Here is a 14,768-nt window from a genome sequence, read left to right on the forward strand (position 1 = left end):
CAATCCAGTAGCGTTTCACTTGGCCGCGGTGGTCGCGCGAGGAAAACGTCATCAGAGCCAAGAAACGTCCATCTCCGAAACCAGGCAAGATCACGCCTCGCGCCTGCATTCCCAATTGCATCACACGCCCGTTGCACGCCGAGCTAGCAAGTAAGAGCTATCTGCCCCATCCCTTCCGCTGCGCGCATATTTTCACCGCACTCACCAACACCACCTTTTGTTCAAAGTGTCTTCAGATACCCTCGAGTTCCTCCGTCGGCCAAACAGCGCCGTCGACCTCCCTACATCAACACCAGCCGCGGAAGCAGCTCCTGCACCCGCACCCACACCTGCAGCTACAAAACCAGAGCCTGTGCCAGCACAAGAGCCTGCACCTGAACCCGTAGCAGCTCCCACTCCGGCACCAGTCGAACCCCTTGCTCCCAAGCCCTCGGAACCAGCTCCCGTCCCAGCGCAAGAGCCCCAGTCCAACGGTGCTCCTGTCGAAAACAAGCCGGAAGAACCTCAACCCGCCGAACCCCAAACCGACAACATGAGCTACGCAGACGCCGCCTCCAAGGGCCCCAAGCAGACCGACGAGGAGAAGTAAGCTCGTCCCCGAAGCCTACCGCCCTCGCAGCAAAACCGTACACTAACATCGCCCTTCAGGATGCCCGACTACGTCCCCGAGATCGCGCACGACGACAGCGGCGTGCACTCGCTCGACTCGCTCGACAGCACGCACATCCAGTCCGCGCCCTCCTTCGCGGACCAGCAGCTCGAAGCCGAGCGCGCCGAGGAGAAGGCCCGCGAGGCCGCGAAGGCGACCCGCGAGGAGGCCGAGAAGGCCGCCAACAAGGCCGAAGACGAGGCCAAGGACTACGCCCGCAAGGCTGAGGCCAAGGCCGAGGAGCTGAAGAAGAAGGCCGGCGTCCAGGGCAAGAAGGCCAAGGAGGAGGCGAAGGAGGCCGAGGAGTGGGCGGAGAAGAACAAGGGCAACCCCGTTGTCATTGGCAACGTTGTCGCCGTTGCTGCCCTCGGTACTCTCCTTGGTGTTGGCGCGTACAGGAAGTACAACGCCCAGGAGCTTACCTGGAAGGTCGCTGGCGCTTGGGCCGGTGTTGTTGGCTTGTTTGCTGTTGGTGACTACTACGTCAGCCAGTAAGTGATGTTCACCTTCAATGTTTTTTGCAAGAATTCCGCTAACATATTACAGATGGCTCTTCAAGAACCGCTACCCGCCGAAGAACTAGACTGAGCCTCATTTCACAAGCTCAATCTTCGAACCGACAGTTTCCCTGGATGATGATGCAACTCAGCTCTTTCTTTGCGGCAGGTCGTCTCAAGGCTTTTCGGGTTTGATACATATGCGTTTGGGGTAGTGCCATGATATCCAACACCTTACAAGAGGCAGAGTGTCCAGGGTGGGGGGTTAAATTGTATGATATATCTTCTCTCCGAATGACAGGGTACGATCTCCTTTCACATCATTTTGATCTGAGCGAGCCACGCTCGTGCTCCCCGTGAAGCACTGTTTCCCGAGGCAGGCGGCCGATACAAGCTTGTTGGCACGGGCCGCAGTCTATTTGGACAACGAATGTGATCAATGAGACCTTTAACACATCTGCAACGTACTTTGCTCTATGCCAAAAAAATCTGGTTATTGCATGTGATATCATGTGATATTTCATCCTGCCTTAAAACCTTCTGTGGGGCCAGTCCACGGTAAGGGACTGCGACATCCTGAGATTGACTGAAGAAGTGGGTCAAACCATCCAATTTGTCTATGGTGAACCACAGTGTTTCAACTCGATCGAGAAAAAATCGTCCGTTGGCTGTGGAGGATACCTTGGTATTGATACTGACACAAACAACTTCATTGCTATGCTCCTGATCAAATACCATGTACATAAACACGCATACCGTCTCACTACAAAACACCAATAAGACCCCAGCCCCACCGCCTCGCAAGGCCTGCAAAAGAAGCCTACCCATCGCTCCGGCAACAAAACAATCAAGATGATGCGGCACTAACGCAGTACAATCAGCCGCAGGCCGAGGCGCAGGGAGAAAAATTGTGGTTGGGCGGCAACGGGGCGCGGCTGAGCTAAGGGGAGCGGAGGGCTGCACGAGGCGAAAAGGCGGTCGCCCACTTGCCGCAGGGGCGGTGATGCTGCGGCACCGGCTGGGTGTGGGTGGGTGCAGGTGGCGAGAGGGCTTCGAGAAATTTTGTCCGCCCGCGCGGTCGGGCTGGTTCTCCGTCGGCTTTTTTGTGGTCAGCGGTCTGGGGACTTGTGATTTGCGGGATTGATCTGTTGCGGGTGAAGGGCGATTTGGCAGGAACAATAGTGAAGGTGGTGATGTTGGTGGTTTATTTGATCGCAATATTATCTCAGATTGCCTTGTATTTCGATGCCGGCTTGTCCGCATGCAATCAGCCTGCCGTGTCACAGATTACGGGTTGCGATTGATCGTTCAAACGACAGATGTCCGATTAGTCTCTCCATCAACACGACCGTGAAGACTTGCAAACGGTCGCCGCCACTCACCACCTGAGGCATTCTAGAACGACGCTTGGAGCAATAACTGACCCGGCTAAGCACCTGGGTAGTGAGCGTGGGCAGACAGCCAGGCAGGCCTCCGTCACGTGACGCGACGCTCACCGACGGGCGGTGTCACTGCTGTCGTGAGTGCTTTTGACTTTGCGATTGGACCCTTTGTTGGTGGCGCTAGCGCGCTGAGAACTCTTCCTCAGCAAGAATGGACGCCCGCGCCGCATAAATCACAGGCAATTCGACTGTTCACAGCAACTCCTTCTCCTCCTACGCACTCCTCTCCCTCCTTCATCCTCCCTGCATTTGCTTCTCCGTTTTGCCTTGCGTCGGTGGCGCACTAATTCAAAAGCGAGCCGATTACATTCGACCCATCCGAAGCGCGTCCCCACGAGAATTTTGCAAGCGGGGCTAAGAATTCGACACTCTTAAATTACACCCCTTCCGCCCTCGCACAGTCTTCCGACACCCACCCACCCCTCTCTTCCAAACCCCTCAGAGTCCGACAAGATGGCTGAGGCTCAGAAGAAAGAGAACAAGCAGTCCGTCGCCGTCCTCGACGAGCTGATGGGCAAGCTTGCCATCAGCAAGGTCGGCGATGAGGCCAAGGGCACCGCCCTCGAGATCGCCCAGTTCATCAACGGCGACATCGAGGCTGAGGCCGCCCCGACCAAGTTCATCGAGGGCGTCAAGAAGATGCTCGCCAACAAGAAGGACGCCGACGCCCGCCAGAACGCCTGCGAGACCGTCGCCGCCATCGCCCAGCACGCCAACGTCTCCCACGTCGTCCAGCCCTACCTCGCCTCCATCCTTCCCAACGTCCTGAGCGCCGTCGGTGACAAGATGGCCCCGGTCAAGGTCGCCGCCCAGAACGCCGCCCTCGCCATCACCAAGGCCATCAACCCCAACGCCGTCAAGGTCGTTATCCCCTACTACACCCAGAGCATCCGCGAGGCCCAGAAGTGGCCCGAGAAGATGACCGACCTCGAGTGTATCGAGGCTCTCGCCGAGTCTGCCCCCGTCCAGACCGGTCTGCGTGTGCCCGACCTCCTCCCCATCGTCTCCGAGGCTATGTGGGACACCAAGCCCGAGGTCAAGAAGAAGGCTTACGGCACCATGGAGAAGATCTGCGCCCTGATCTCCAACAAGGATATCGAGCGCTTTATTCCTGAGCTCATCAAGTGTATCGCCAAGCCTGAGAACGTCCCCGAGACCGTTCATTTGCTCGGTGCCACCACTTTCGTTACCGACGTCCACGAGCCCACTCTCGCCATTATGACCCCTCTGCTCGAGCGTGGTCTTAAGGAGCGCGAGACCGCCATCAAGCGTAAATCCGCCGTCATCGTTGACAACATGTGCAAGCTTGTCGAAGACCCCAACATTGTCGCCTCTTTCCTGCCCAAGCTCATGCCCCAGCTTACCTACAACTACGACAACCTGGCTGACCCCGAGGCTCGTGAGAAGACCAAGCAGGGTCTGGACACCCTCGTCCGTGTCGGTCACGTCGTTGACGGCAAGCTCCCCGAGGTCTCTCACGCTGGTGACGTTAACACCATCCTTGAGAAGCTCACCGACCTCCTCACCCCCAAGTACAAGAACGCCGTTGAGAAGTTCGAGCCCGTCCTTCGCTACATCTCCGCCATCGGCGGTCACCTTGTCGACGACAAGGACATGGCTGCCCTCAGCTGGTCTACTCAGCTCGGTCCCTACGTGACCGCCATCCTCGGCGATGACTCCATGGACGTCGTTGAGAACCTGCGTCTCCGCTCTATGCCCGAGGGCGAGGCTGCTGGTGTTGTCGAGCCCGATGAGGAGGAGGGTGAGGATCTCTGCAACTGCACCTTCAACTTGGCCTACGGTGCCAAGATCCTCCTGAACCAGACCACTCTCCGCCTGAAGCGTGGCCAGCGTTACGGTCTCCTCGGCCCCAACGGTTCCGGCAAGACCACCCTCATGCGCGCCATCAACAACGAGCAGGTCGAGGGTTTCCCCAAGCAGAGCGAGGTTAAGACTGTCTACGTCGAGCACGACCTTGACTCCGCCGACACTGAGATGACCACCATCGGCTGGACCGTGATGAAGCTCCGCAACGTCGGCATTGACCTCCCCGAGGAGGAGATCAAGAAGGGTCTCCAGGACTTCGGCTTCGTTGACGAGCAGATCTCTGGTCCCATCACTGCCCTTTCCGGTGGTTGGAAGATGAAGCTGGCGCTTGCCCGTGCCGTCTTCGAGAAGCCCGACATTCTCCTTCTCGACGAGCCCACCAACCACATGGACGTGAAGAACGTCAAGTGGCTTGAGGACTACCTCATCAACTCCCCTTGCACTTCCATCATCATCTCCCACGACAGCAAGTTCCTCGACAACGTCATCCAGCACGTTATCCACTACGAGCGCTTCAAGCTGAAGCGTTACCGTGGCAAGCTCTCTGAGTTCGTCAAGCGTGTCCCGTCCGCCAAGTCTTACTACGAGCTCGGTGCCGGTGACCTCGAGTTCAGATTCCCCGAGCCCGGTTTCCTCGAGGGTGTCAAGACCAAGGCCAAGGCCATTGTCCGTGTCAACAACATGACCTTCCAGTACCCTGGCTCCAGCAAGCCCCAGATTCAGGACATCACCTTCCAGTGCTCGCTCAGCTCCCGTATTGCCGTCATCGGCCCCAACGGTGCTGGCAAGTCCACTCTCGTCAACGTCCTGACTGGTGAGCTCATCCCCACCTCTGGTGATGTCTACCAGCACGAGAACATCCGTATTGCGTACATCAAGCAGCACGCGTTCGCCCACATCGACCACCACCTCGACCTTACTCCCTCCGAGTACATCCAGTGGCGTTTCCAGACCGGTGAGGACCGTGAGACCATGGACCGTGCCAACAAGATCGTCACCGAGGAGGACGAGAAGGCCATGGACAAGGTCTACAAGATCGAGGGCACTGACCGTCGCGTCATCGGCGTTCACTCCCGTAGAAAGTTCAAGAACTCCTACGAGTACGAGTGTTCGTTCGCCCTTGGTGAGAACCTGGGCATGAAGTCCGAGAGGTGGACTCCCATGATGACCGCTGACAACGCCTGGATCCCCCGTTCTGAGCTCATCAACTCTCACCAGAAGATGGTTGCTGATGTTGACCAGAAGGAGGCCCTCGCCTCTGGTCAGTTCCGTCCCCTTGTCCGCAAGGAGATCGAGCAGCACTGCGCCAACTTCGGCCTCGACGCCGAGCTGGTTTCCCACTCCCGCATGCGTGGTCTCTCTGGTGGCCAGCGTGTCAAGGTCGTGCTCGCCGCTTGCTCTTGGCAGCGTCCTCACTTGATCGTCCTTGACGAGCCCACCAACTACCTCGACCGTGACTCCCTGGGTGCCCTTTCCAAGGCCATCAAGTCCTTCGAGGGTGGCGTCATCATCATCACTCACTCCGCTGAGTTCACCAAGGACCTGACTGAGGAAGTCTGGGCTGTCATGGACGGCCGCATGACTCCCTCCGGCCACAACTGGGTCGCCGGTCAGGGTGCCGGTCCCCGTCTCCAGGAGAAGGGCGAGGAGGAGGAGAAGTTCGACGCTATGGGCAACAAGATCGAGAGCACCAAGAAGAAGGCCAAGCTTTCTTCCGCCGAGCTCCGCAAGAAGAAGAAGGAGTATGTATCCCCATCGTTCCCTAAATTCACATCAAGAACAATTGCTAACACTCACACAGCCGCATGGCCCGCCGCAAGCGTGGTGAGGAGGTCTTCTCCGACGAGGACGAGTAAATTATTCTTCATGAAACGAGTTTACGCTTCGTGCCCGGACATGATATAGAAGAGAGAAGGGAGCATGGGAGGCGTTGGGGGTGTGCGCTTTCAAGTGCTTTTTTCTTCACGTTTTGATGATTCCCAATGTCATAGAGTAGACGACCGGTATAGGTACCTGCTGCACGTCTTATGTGTTGGTTGACGTATCTTGCCGATAAAAATTCAAAAGCTGGTTCAACATGTGTTCTATCCTACCTTTCACAATTTCACATTGTTCTTGAGATGGCTCGTTCAAAATGCGGCGTGAGACGCCTTGATACATGACTTGGCGTCAAAATGATCGTATATGCATTCATGTACGTGTATTTACACAATCTTGTTCACGTCAATCAGAGCTTTGCCTCTCTGTCCTTGGCAACCTCGATCACCAGCTTTCCAAACTGCTTGCCAGCTTTCATGTCTTCGAAAAGCGAGTCGATACCTTCCAAGTTATCGAGTCCACCGCTCACGCTTCTAGAGACGACGGGCTTGACACCGTTATCCTGAACGAACTTCACCATGTCGGCGAACTCTTTGCGCGAGCCCATGGTCGTGCCGCGCACTTCGATGTTCTTCAACACCGCGGACATGAGGAAGGGCATGGTCGGAGAAGTGGTCATGCCGTAGATCGAGATGACGCCGCCGGGCTGTGAAAAGTAATGTTAGCCAATGTGATGCCAAACTCCACGGCACGTTCAACATACCCTAAGCAACTTTGCGCCCTTCTCGACAACATCTCCTCCAGCACCATCAATGATCGCATCGAGCTGTTTCCGCTCCTTCGGCAACAGCTCGAGCAGCGCCTTCTCCCACCCCTTCTCCTTATAATTCACCCCGCCCTTCGCCCCCATCGACTTCGCCCTATCAATCTTCTCCTGACTCCCCGACGAAACAAACACATTCGCCCCCGCCGCAACCGCAAAGCACAGCGCCATAATCGCCACCCCACCCCCAATGCCCGTGATCAGAATATTCCGCCCGGGCTTCGCGTTTCCGCTCTTCACCATCGTCGCCCGCCACGCCGTCAGCCCCGTCAGCGGCAGCGCCGCCGCCTCGATCGACGACAAGTGCGCCGGCGCATCCTCCAGCTCCCCCGCGTCAATCGTCACCGTCTCCCCCAGCGTCCCCAGCGGGTTCATCTTCGTCCCGCCCAGGATCGCGTAGCCCTTCGGGCTCTCGGGGCCCTCGGGGTCGTCTTTCCAGCCATTGCCCGGGTTGAGGATCACGCGCTTGCCGAGCCACTTTTTGGCCTCGGGCGAGGAGCCCGTGGAGGTCACGACGCCGGTGCCGTCCGCGAGGAGCGGCACGCCGAAGGTCGTGCCGGGGTACAGGTGCTGGCGCAGGAAGAGGTCGCGGTGGTTGAGGGCGGCGGCGGTGATTTCGACGACGACTTCGTTCGCTTGAGGGGGCGCGTCGGGGAGCGTGATGTGCTCGAGCGGGTAGTAGACTTGGCCGGGCTTGCCGTCGATTTTGCGGATGGAGACTGCTTTGACCATTTTGGGTGGTTTGGGATGTGTGAGGTGTTAGGGCAGGAAATGCGATGCCCTAAGGATGTTGGAGCTCGTGTATTATGGCTATCGATGCCATTGCGGTCGCTGACAGAGCAGTGAGGTGCCGCGACGTCACAGCCGAGGTGGTGTCGCTGAAGGGGTCCACTGTTTTCCTGGGGAGAGAGGACCGAAGTCCGCTCGGCCGTTTTGGCCGAGGGGCTTGTTGAGGGTTGTTCGATTTAATGCCGAAACGGGCTCATTGATCCAGTGCCATTGTTTGACTCCCGCAAACTTCCTGTTTCTTGCGATATCCAGTGGGTATTGATGGATTATTGGTGGCCCTCTTCAAGGCAGTTACGGAGATTTACGTAATCCGCGATTAGATCCTATCGTCGGCGTTTGATCGATGAGTGCAGCAACAAACTTATGAACGACATGATCTTCCCCAGCACAAGGAAATTTGGAATGGTGCAAGGAAATTTTCGATGTCGAAAGACCGTGAAAGCCATATGCAGCGGGGGCATGAAGAACGTTTTCTCGAAAAGACGACTGGGATCATCAATCGACCTTCATTCCAAGACCAGAGTGACTTCGAAACCATGATCTTGAGGAAGTGTGGTTTTCGATGAAATGAACGGTCGCGTGAGATTTTTCTTTTGTCGAGGACAACAGTGAATCCAGTATGGTCACGTCCGCGCGGTAAGCACCAATCCCTTGGCCAGCGAGCGTACAATGGTCTGGGGTGAAAGTAGGTAAGCAATTCTGAGCCGTCCCTGCATTGGTCTACTTTCACTTACCATCGCGTCGGACGGTTGCCAAGCACAGTGTGAGAATGCAATATTATGAGTACATACAACGAAGCACATCAAGACAGATAATCTCTTCTGGACATCAGGAAATTCACAGGCCAATCCATCACCATGAATACGACTATACACCCCGTCATCCGAGGGGAATTCGTCTACCAAGACACGCTCTTCGTCGACGTTGGCGGAGCGCTCAAACGTCACCCTCGCGCTTCCCTCGCCGATCTTAAGACTTTCCTCGACGGAAGAGCACCCAAAGACCAAGTCGCGCACTGGTACGAGGCGCAGCTTATCCACTATGGCCTTCAGCGATCCAAGGACAAGAATACCGCAAAGGTCCGCCTGCAGCAGGCTATCAGCCAGAAGAGGTTGACTGTGCCTCCTCATATTGTGGACATAGAGGCTCAGATGAAGAAGGAGTTCGCTGCCAGTGTCAGAAAAGCGTTGGGTGCCGCAAGTCAGCCGGAGTCCGGTCTGTACGATGGTCAAGCTTCACCAAACAGAGAGCGGAAGAACAAGAATGAACATGCTGCAAAGGCGTCAGCAAGCAGCAAGAAGACCAAGATCACCATGAAAGTCGGAGAAGTGGAATTATCCATCGATCACGACTTGGCTGAGGCTGTTGGCACAGGCAAGAGAGCACAGGCTACTTTGGGCAAGACTTATACCGAGCCGTCGCCGTCCAAGTCATCGCCATCCAAGAGAAATTACGATTCAAAGGGCACTCTCAACGACTCCGCTCCGAAGACGCCCGAGTCAAAGAGAGCCAACGCTGCTAATCCAAGAGCTACTCCTACCGCATCTTCAGCACGCAAGCACACCGCGCACATCCCCACAACCCAAGGGAGTGGCGCTTCTCCAGCCAAACCCAAGACTGAACCAGGCATCAAGCGTGAATACAAGTACGAATCCGAAGACGAGCCCCTGCCAACCCAACGCTATATCACCGGCAACTACAACATCTCGTGTCCCCTGTTTGAAATGGAGTACCCACATGCACCGCAAACCTTCTCCCTCTCGCTCTGCGTCGACAACGAAGCCCGCAGAATATGGGGCGGCTTCGAGCTCTCGGGCTTCTCAGGCGTGATCCTGATCAGAGACGACTACGACGTCCCGGAGGCTTCGCTTTCGTTCGGCTGGAGGGCTCGAGACGCTTACGACGGGCGCTTGTCATTTGGTAGAGGGTGCTTCGGCGAGATTGTCTTCTTCGGCGATCAGCAGGTAAGAGGGACGTTCTTCAATCTGATTGGCGAGCCTGTTGATTTCGAGGGTGAGCGGAGAAGGGGACCTCTGTGGTGTGGGAAGAGCGCGTGGCAGTTTGAGAGGGAGTGGGATGGGTTTGTTGCGGAGGCCTATGGGCGTTAATTCGGATCAGAAGCTTGGTCACAATCTTGGTGTGATCGTGGACGTTGGCGATGCTTCCGTGAAGCTTCGTTATCGCCTGGTTGGCCTGAGCTTGGAATGATGATGTGATGCTGGTGGATAGGATGAAGTGGATCAAGTTTCTCGAATTTCAAGGCTGCACGAAGGTGATGTGTTGGACAAGAGCATGTCTTCGGGCCTTCTTCCAGTGTCCCATGTTCCTTGAGTTCTGATTTGAGCCATTGACTTCTCTCCCTGGCTCTATCAATCAATGTGAGGTAGACGCACCGCGATGCTCGGGCAATCCGTCACCTTATGCGTTCAGGCAAAGGAGACTGGTATGCCTTTGAGTCTCCATCCGCGGCTCAATAAGACATCACTGCAGTACTTGGAACTCAGGAGCAGTTACTGACATGAATCGAAATGATTTTTGAGTGGCGATATTTGTGACGAGGTGATGGAGACGAGTTGGATGTTGGATGGAGGATCTGAGTGGTCAGTGCGGGAAAGTCTTGTCGCTCCGGACTTTCGCCAGACACCAGTGTTGTTGTTGTACCATGCTGATGATTCACAAGGCACACACTGTTCGAAAGGGTGACTCACCGTCTGCGAGGCCATATCGATGCATCTAAGCAAGCTTCCGTGGGCGAGATCTTCCTGCATGTAATGCCTCTTGGCTGTGGTTCAAATGGATCGGCTCCACAGCCAACGCGCCATGGTTACTTGTGCTCGGTCTGTCCGGGACCTTTTGTTGATGCGAGAATTTGCTTCTTCTCGCCTGAACCCCTCAATTTTCGGACAATCGGACATATATGAGTACACCAGTGGCAGATGGCTGTGCGTTTTTCAAATCCCAAGCTGAAAGGTCACCTGCTGAACGACTAGACAGGTGGAACGAAAAGCTGAGGCTCCATGAACGCCGACGGCCATTCAATGTACAAGAGCTCAAAAGTCTTGCGGCCGCTTCCGTCTCAAGGGAGCTAAAGGATATTGTGAGTTTCAAAAAACTCGCCGAAGGCGGCTTCAATCGCACCTTCCTGGTTTCGATGCAAGATGGACTCGAAATGATCGCTCGTATCCCATACCTTACGACGGAGCCAAGACAGCTCCTGGTTGCAAGCGAAGTGGCGACAATGGATTACCTTCGATCTCGTGGAGTCCCCATACCCACGATATTCGGCTATTCGGCAACTGCAAATAATCCCGCAGGTACGGAGTACGTCTTCATGGAGGTCACTGCCGGTACAAACCTTGGCAATATTTGGTATCAACTCGGCGAAGCGGCTAGGACTACTGTCGTCCGCAGGCTCGTCGAATTAGAGTCTCAACTTTTGTCACTTAAATTTCCAGCCAGCGGTAGTATCTACTACTGTCGAGACCTCGACGCAGCGTCAGACAGGGTAGCATTTGATTCCGGATCGTGCTCGACCAACGGACCATTTTGTATTGGACCAGATACGACCCTTGCGCTATGGTACGGCAACCGACTAGCACTTGACGTATTTCGTGGACCCTGTAAGTTCCATCGCTTGATTAACCCCAAAGGAGACTGAAGACCAAATGTTATTCGCCAAAACCATGGGCTAATGCGGCCCAGATAGAGACGCCAACGATGTTTTAGAAGCCGGAGCGAGGAAAGAAATCGCCTATTTGATGCGGCATGGCAGACCACTGCACCCTTTCCAACGCATTCGCCGCGAATGGGTCAATTATCAGCAGCAGTCTCACTTGGACCGTCTGGAATATCTGGGAAAATTTCTCCGTATAGCCTCCAGCCTTGCGCCATCGAAAAGGGACGACGCAACACAAGCGTGGATAAGACACCCTGACTTGCAACCAAACAACATATTCGTCTCAAAAGACCTTGAGATCACAGGACTCATCGACTGGCAGCATTGCGCGATCCTTCCACTTTTCTTGCAAGCGGGCATTCCAGCGAGCCTTCAGAACTATGGTGACGAGGTTTCCGAGTCTCTTCAAGAGCCTCGACTACCACTAAATTTTGACCAACAGAGCGAAACAGAGCAACTCCAGCAGGTCCTACTTCTTCGCAAACGTCAGCTCCACTACACGTACGTCAAAGAGACCTTGAGCCTTAACCCGGCCCACGGACGAATACTCATGGATCGATTTTCCACATTGACCCGCAAACTCTTCCGCCACGCCAGCGAGCCTTGGGAAGGTGATAGCTCCCCATTGAAAGCCGATCTCGTCGAGCTCAGTAGACATCTGTCTGGGACTGATCCCGACGCAAGAACGACGCGTTCAGGGCTCCCATTTGAGTTCTCGGAAGAAGAAGCACGCGAGACTCTGAGCCTTGCTCATGCTATGGAAACAGCGGACGGCCAGTTCCAGAGCTGCTTGGAAGTGGTCGGGGTTGGGCCCGAGGGCTGGGTGCCCGTCGAACAGTATGCTGACGCAAGGCAACGCGCGCAACAGCTCAAAGCGGACACGCTGCAAGAAGCCGAATCTGAGGAAGAGCGAAGCCAGATACGCGACCATTGGATATTCGATGACTTTGATGAGACGGAGTACATGTGACCTGTTTGTTGCAGCCCTTGAAACCACCCGATGAAGGTTCGCATTACGCAAGGAGACACCTCCAATGCAGCATGAGCACCGGCTTACGTATCGTCGAGATTTGAAATATCCCACCAGGCGGATTTCGACTGGATAGATACCTACTTATGACTACCCTCATCGCGGCGTCTGCCCTGTAACAGGCGGCACATCACCCACTGCCAACTTCTGCAGCGCCTCCCCATCCACCCTCAGCTTTGTCCAGCCCTTCATCTCCACCGCACCCAGCGAGCGGTAAAACTGCAAGCTCGGCTCATTCCAGTCCAAACAGCTCCACTCCAGTCTCCCGCCATCCTGCAGCAAATTCTCCCTCGCCAGCGCCTGTATCAAGATCTTGCCATACCCTCTCTTTCTGTACTGCGGCCGAACGAACAAGTCCTCGAGGTAGATGCCCTGCTTGCCGTTCCACGTGCTGTAGTTGTGGAAGTACAGCGCCATGCCGGCGACGGCCTCGGGCGTGTCGTCTGCGTTGGTGGGCTCCCTTGGGAGGCGGAGAAGGAGGCATTTGGCGTAGCCGGGGTTGGTGTGTGACGAGGCGGCGGAAGGAGCGAGGGAGAGGGTGCGTGTGAGAGATTCCTCGGTTGCTTCGACAGAGTCGAGCTCGCGTTCGTACTCGGCGAGTTCGCGGACCATGGCCAAGATCTCTTTGACGTCTTCTTGCGTCGCGTGGCTAAGGGTTGGTTTGTCCGCCATGTTTGTCGAGGCAATTGCGTGGTGCTCAGGATGATTGGTGAGACTAAGTTGCGGCGTCCGGGTTCGGGCTCGGGCTCTTCAGAATTCGTGTGTCCTCAAAGGCGACGCTCAAATAGACATTGCTGCTTTGATTGTACTGAAAGGGCGCAACTGCAATGGCTAGTGGGGCTGTTTGTCACGGAATCCAATCGCTTGCGCTTTTCGGAGAGGGGTGCGCGGAATATTACCGCCTCCACGTGCTCTTGAGCGTGTGAAGACGTAAAACAAGTTGTGTTCAAAGACACTCTGCGCGTCCGTGTCCATGAAGTTGCGCCATGAAATGCGAGCAAGTTGGCCTCTCACCGCTCAGGTTGGATTTGCCGAGTGAGGAGTGGACGCTGCATCAGCGTGGCCCTCATCGACGTTTTGATGCTCATTGAGAATGCGGTGTCCCCAGGTAATGTTCCACTTCAGACTCGCAGAATCATATACCATGAGCGGGCATTCCGAGAATACCTCGGCGTAAATCCTGCTCATGTAGCGTGGTGTCACCTTGTGAGCGTGATCTTTGCGGAAAACGCTCTCCGGTCCCTTTCCACGCATGACCACCAGTTCAAGAGCAGAAGGTGGCGGTGTAAGATTGGTGCGCCTCTTGATGGGGAGCTCTGGTGTTAAGACCCCGAGAGCAAGGTCACGGAGCCTCCGCCATTCACGGCCAGGCAGGGGCGGCTGCATTGTCGACAGCAGGTATGCATACCATTTCTTGAGCTTATTGTCCACTCGAGCTTTTGGCATAGGCTTGTGCCAGCTGTTGAGCTCCGGGATATCAATCCCCAGTCGGCGAGGAGTTTTTCGAGATATTGCGGGCGGCGATGCAGCGATTTGGCTTTCCGCCAGTTCAAGCAGAAGTGGAGGCAAGTTTCGGACGAAATCTTTGACTTGCGATTTCACGCTTTGAATTCCAGAGCCTTTCGTAACCCCTTGAGGAGCAGCCGAAGTATCTTGTCCGTCCTGTCCATCCTCTAAGGGGACCGACTGCTCGCTGCCGCCCTTCTCATGTCCGTCATTAGCAGTGTCAGAAACTGCCTCTAGCCGATTACCTTGGCCACCAACAGAGAGAAAAGAGCCCATTAGCTCTCGTCTCCGTCTACCGACTCTGCCGTATGCCATGGAAAGTGCCTTCAGCATCATCTTCCGGTCTCCCTCATTCGCCTTCTGCAGCTGATACAAAGCCTGCCGACTTTTCCTGCGAAGTGTTTGCAATCTCTCTTGAAGCTTTGCATCCCTATCATCTTTCGGTGAAAGTCCCCTGTACTCGCGGAACCGGGAGAGAGCATGTTTGCGGAACCAGTCTGCGGCGAACCGATCTGGAAAGTATGTGCATTCTCTCAGGATCCCACGCAGTGTGTGGCGACTATGCACCCGATGGAACTTGATTGGAGGTAGCTTATCGGGCGACGACGTCTCTGCATCATTTGGTGCCGCGGCTATTTGTCTGTATGCTTGTTCTTTATCAAGGATCTTCCTACCGGCCGAAAAAGGGACGGCTTGTTGTAGGTGCCTAGG

General features: G+C 55.5%; 7 protein-coding genes across 7 annotated transcripts; 4 read left to right on the forward strand and 3 right to left on the reverse strand.

Moving 5' to 3' along the window:
* Positions 1-39: 39 nt before the first annotated feature.
* WHR41_05083 (uncharacterized protein) lies at positions 40-1,469 on the forward strand. Its single transcript, XM_069373688.1, has 3 exons — positions 40-585; positions 649-1,140; positions 1,196-1,469. Exons 1-3 carry the CDS (start codon positions 533-535, stop codon positions 1,230-1,232), a joined length of 582 nt encoding a protein of 193 aa, XP_069228842.1. The 5' UTR covers positions 40-532; the 3' UTR covers positions 1,233-1,469.
* A 1,294-nt stretch (positions 1,470-2,763) lies between these two features.
* Positions 2,764-6,495, forward strand: WHR41_05084 (uncharacterized protein). Its single transcript, XM_069373689.1, has 2 exons — positions 2,764-6,157; positions 6,217-6,495. The coding sequence occupies exons 1-2, from the start codon at positions 3,042-3,044 to the stop codon at positions 6,269-6,271; spliced, it is 3,171 nt and encodes a 1,056-aa protein (XP_069228839.1). The 5' UTR covers positions 2,764-3,041; the 3' UTR covers positions 6,272-6,495.
* Positions 6,496-6,642: 147 nt separating this feature from the next.
* Positions 6,643-7,788, reverse strand: WHR41_05085 (uncharacterized protein; the record flags this gene model as incomplete). Its single annotated transcript, XM_069373690.1, has 2 exons — positions 6,643-6,939; positions 6,997-7,788. 2 exons carry the CDS (start codon positions 7,786-7,788, stop codon positions 6,643-6,645), a joined length of 1,089 nt encoding a protein of 362 aa, XP_069228838.1.
* A 914-nt stretch (positions 7,789-8,702) lies between these two features.
* WHR41_05086 (uncharacterized protein) lies at positions 8,703-9,953 on the forward strand (the record flags this gene model as incomplete). The annotated part of the gene is made up of 1 exon (XM_069373691.1): positions 8,703-9,953. The coding sequence occupies one exon, from the start codon at positions 8,703-8,705 to the stop codon at positions 9,951-9,953; it is 1,251 nt and encodes a 416-aa protein (XP_069228845.1).
* A 558-nt stretch (positions 9,954-10,511) lies between these two features.
* Positions 10,512-12,491, forward strand: WHR41_05087 (uncharacterized protein; the record flags this gene model as incomplete). The annotated part of the gene is made up of 3 exons (XM_069373692.1): positions 10,512-10,787; positions 10,840-11,465; positions 11,548-12,491. The coding sequence occupies exons 1-3, from the start codon at positions 10,639-10,641 to the stop codon at positions 12,489-12,491; spliced, it is 1,719 nt and encodes a 572-aa protein (XP_069228891.1). The 5' UTR covers positions 10,512-10,638.
* A 156-nt stretch (positions 12,492-12,647) lies between these two features.
* WHR41_05088 (uncharacterized protein) lies at positions 12,648-13,223 on the reverse strand (the record flags this gene model as incomplete). Its single annotated transcript, XM_069373693.1, has 1 exon — positions 12,648-13,223. One exon carries the CDS (start codon positions 13,221-13,223, stop codon positions 12,648-12,650), a length of 576 nt encoding a protein of 191 aa, XP_069228847.1.
* Positions 13,224-13,568: 345 nt separating this feature from the next.
* WHR41_05089 (uncharacterized protein) lies at positions 13,569-14,372 on the reverse strand (the record flags this gene model as incomplete). Its single annotated transcript, XM_069373694.1, has 1 exon — positions 13,569-14,372. The coding sequence occupies one exon, from the start codon at positions 14,370-14,372 to the stop codon at positions 13,569-13,571; it is 804 nt and encodes a 267-aa protein (XP_069228846.1).
* Between the last annotated feature and the right edge of the window lie 396 nt (positions 14,373-14,768).

Source organism: Cladosporium halotolerans, assembly GCF_011745625.1.
Source record: "Cladosporium halotolerans strain TM138-S3 chromosome Unknown Sca17, whole genome shotgun sequence".
NCBI classification, from domain to species: Eukaryota; Fungi; Ascomycota; class Dothideomycetes; order Cladosporiales; family Cladosporiaceae; genus Cladosporium; species Cladosporium halotolerans.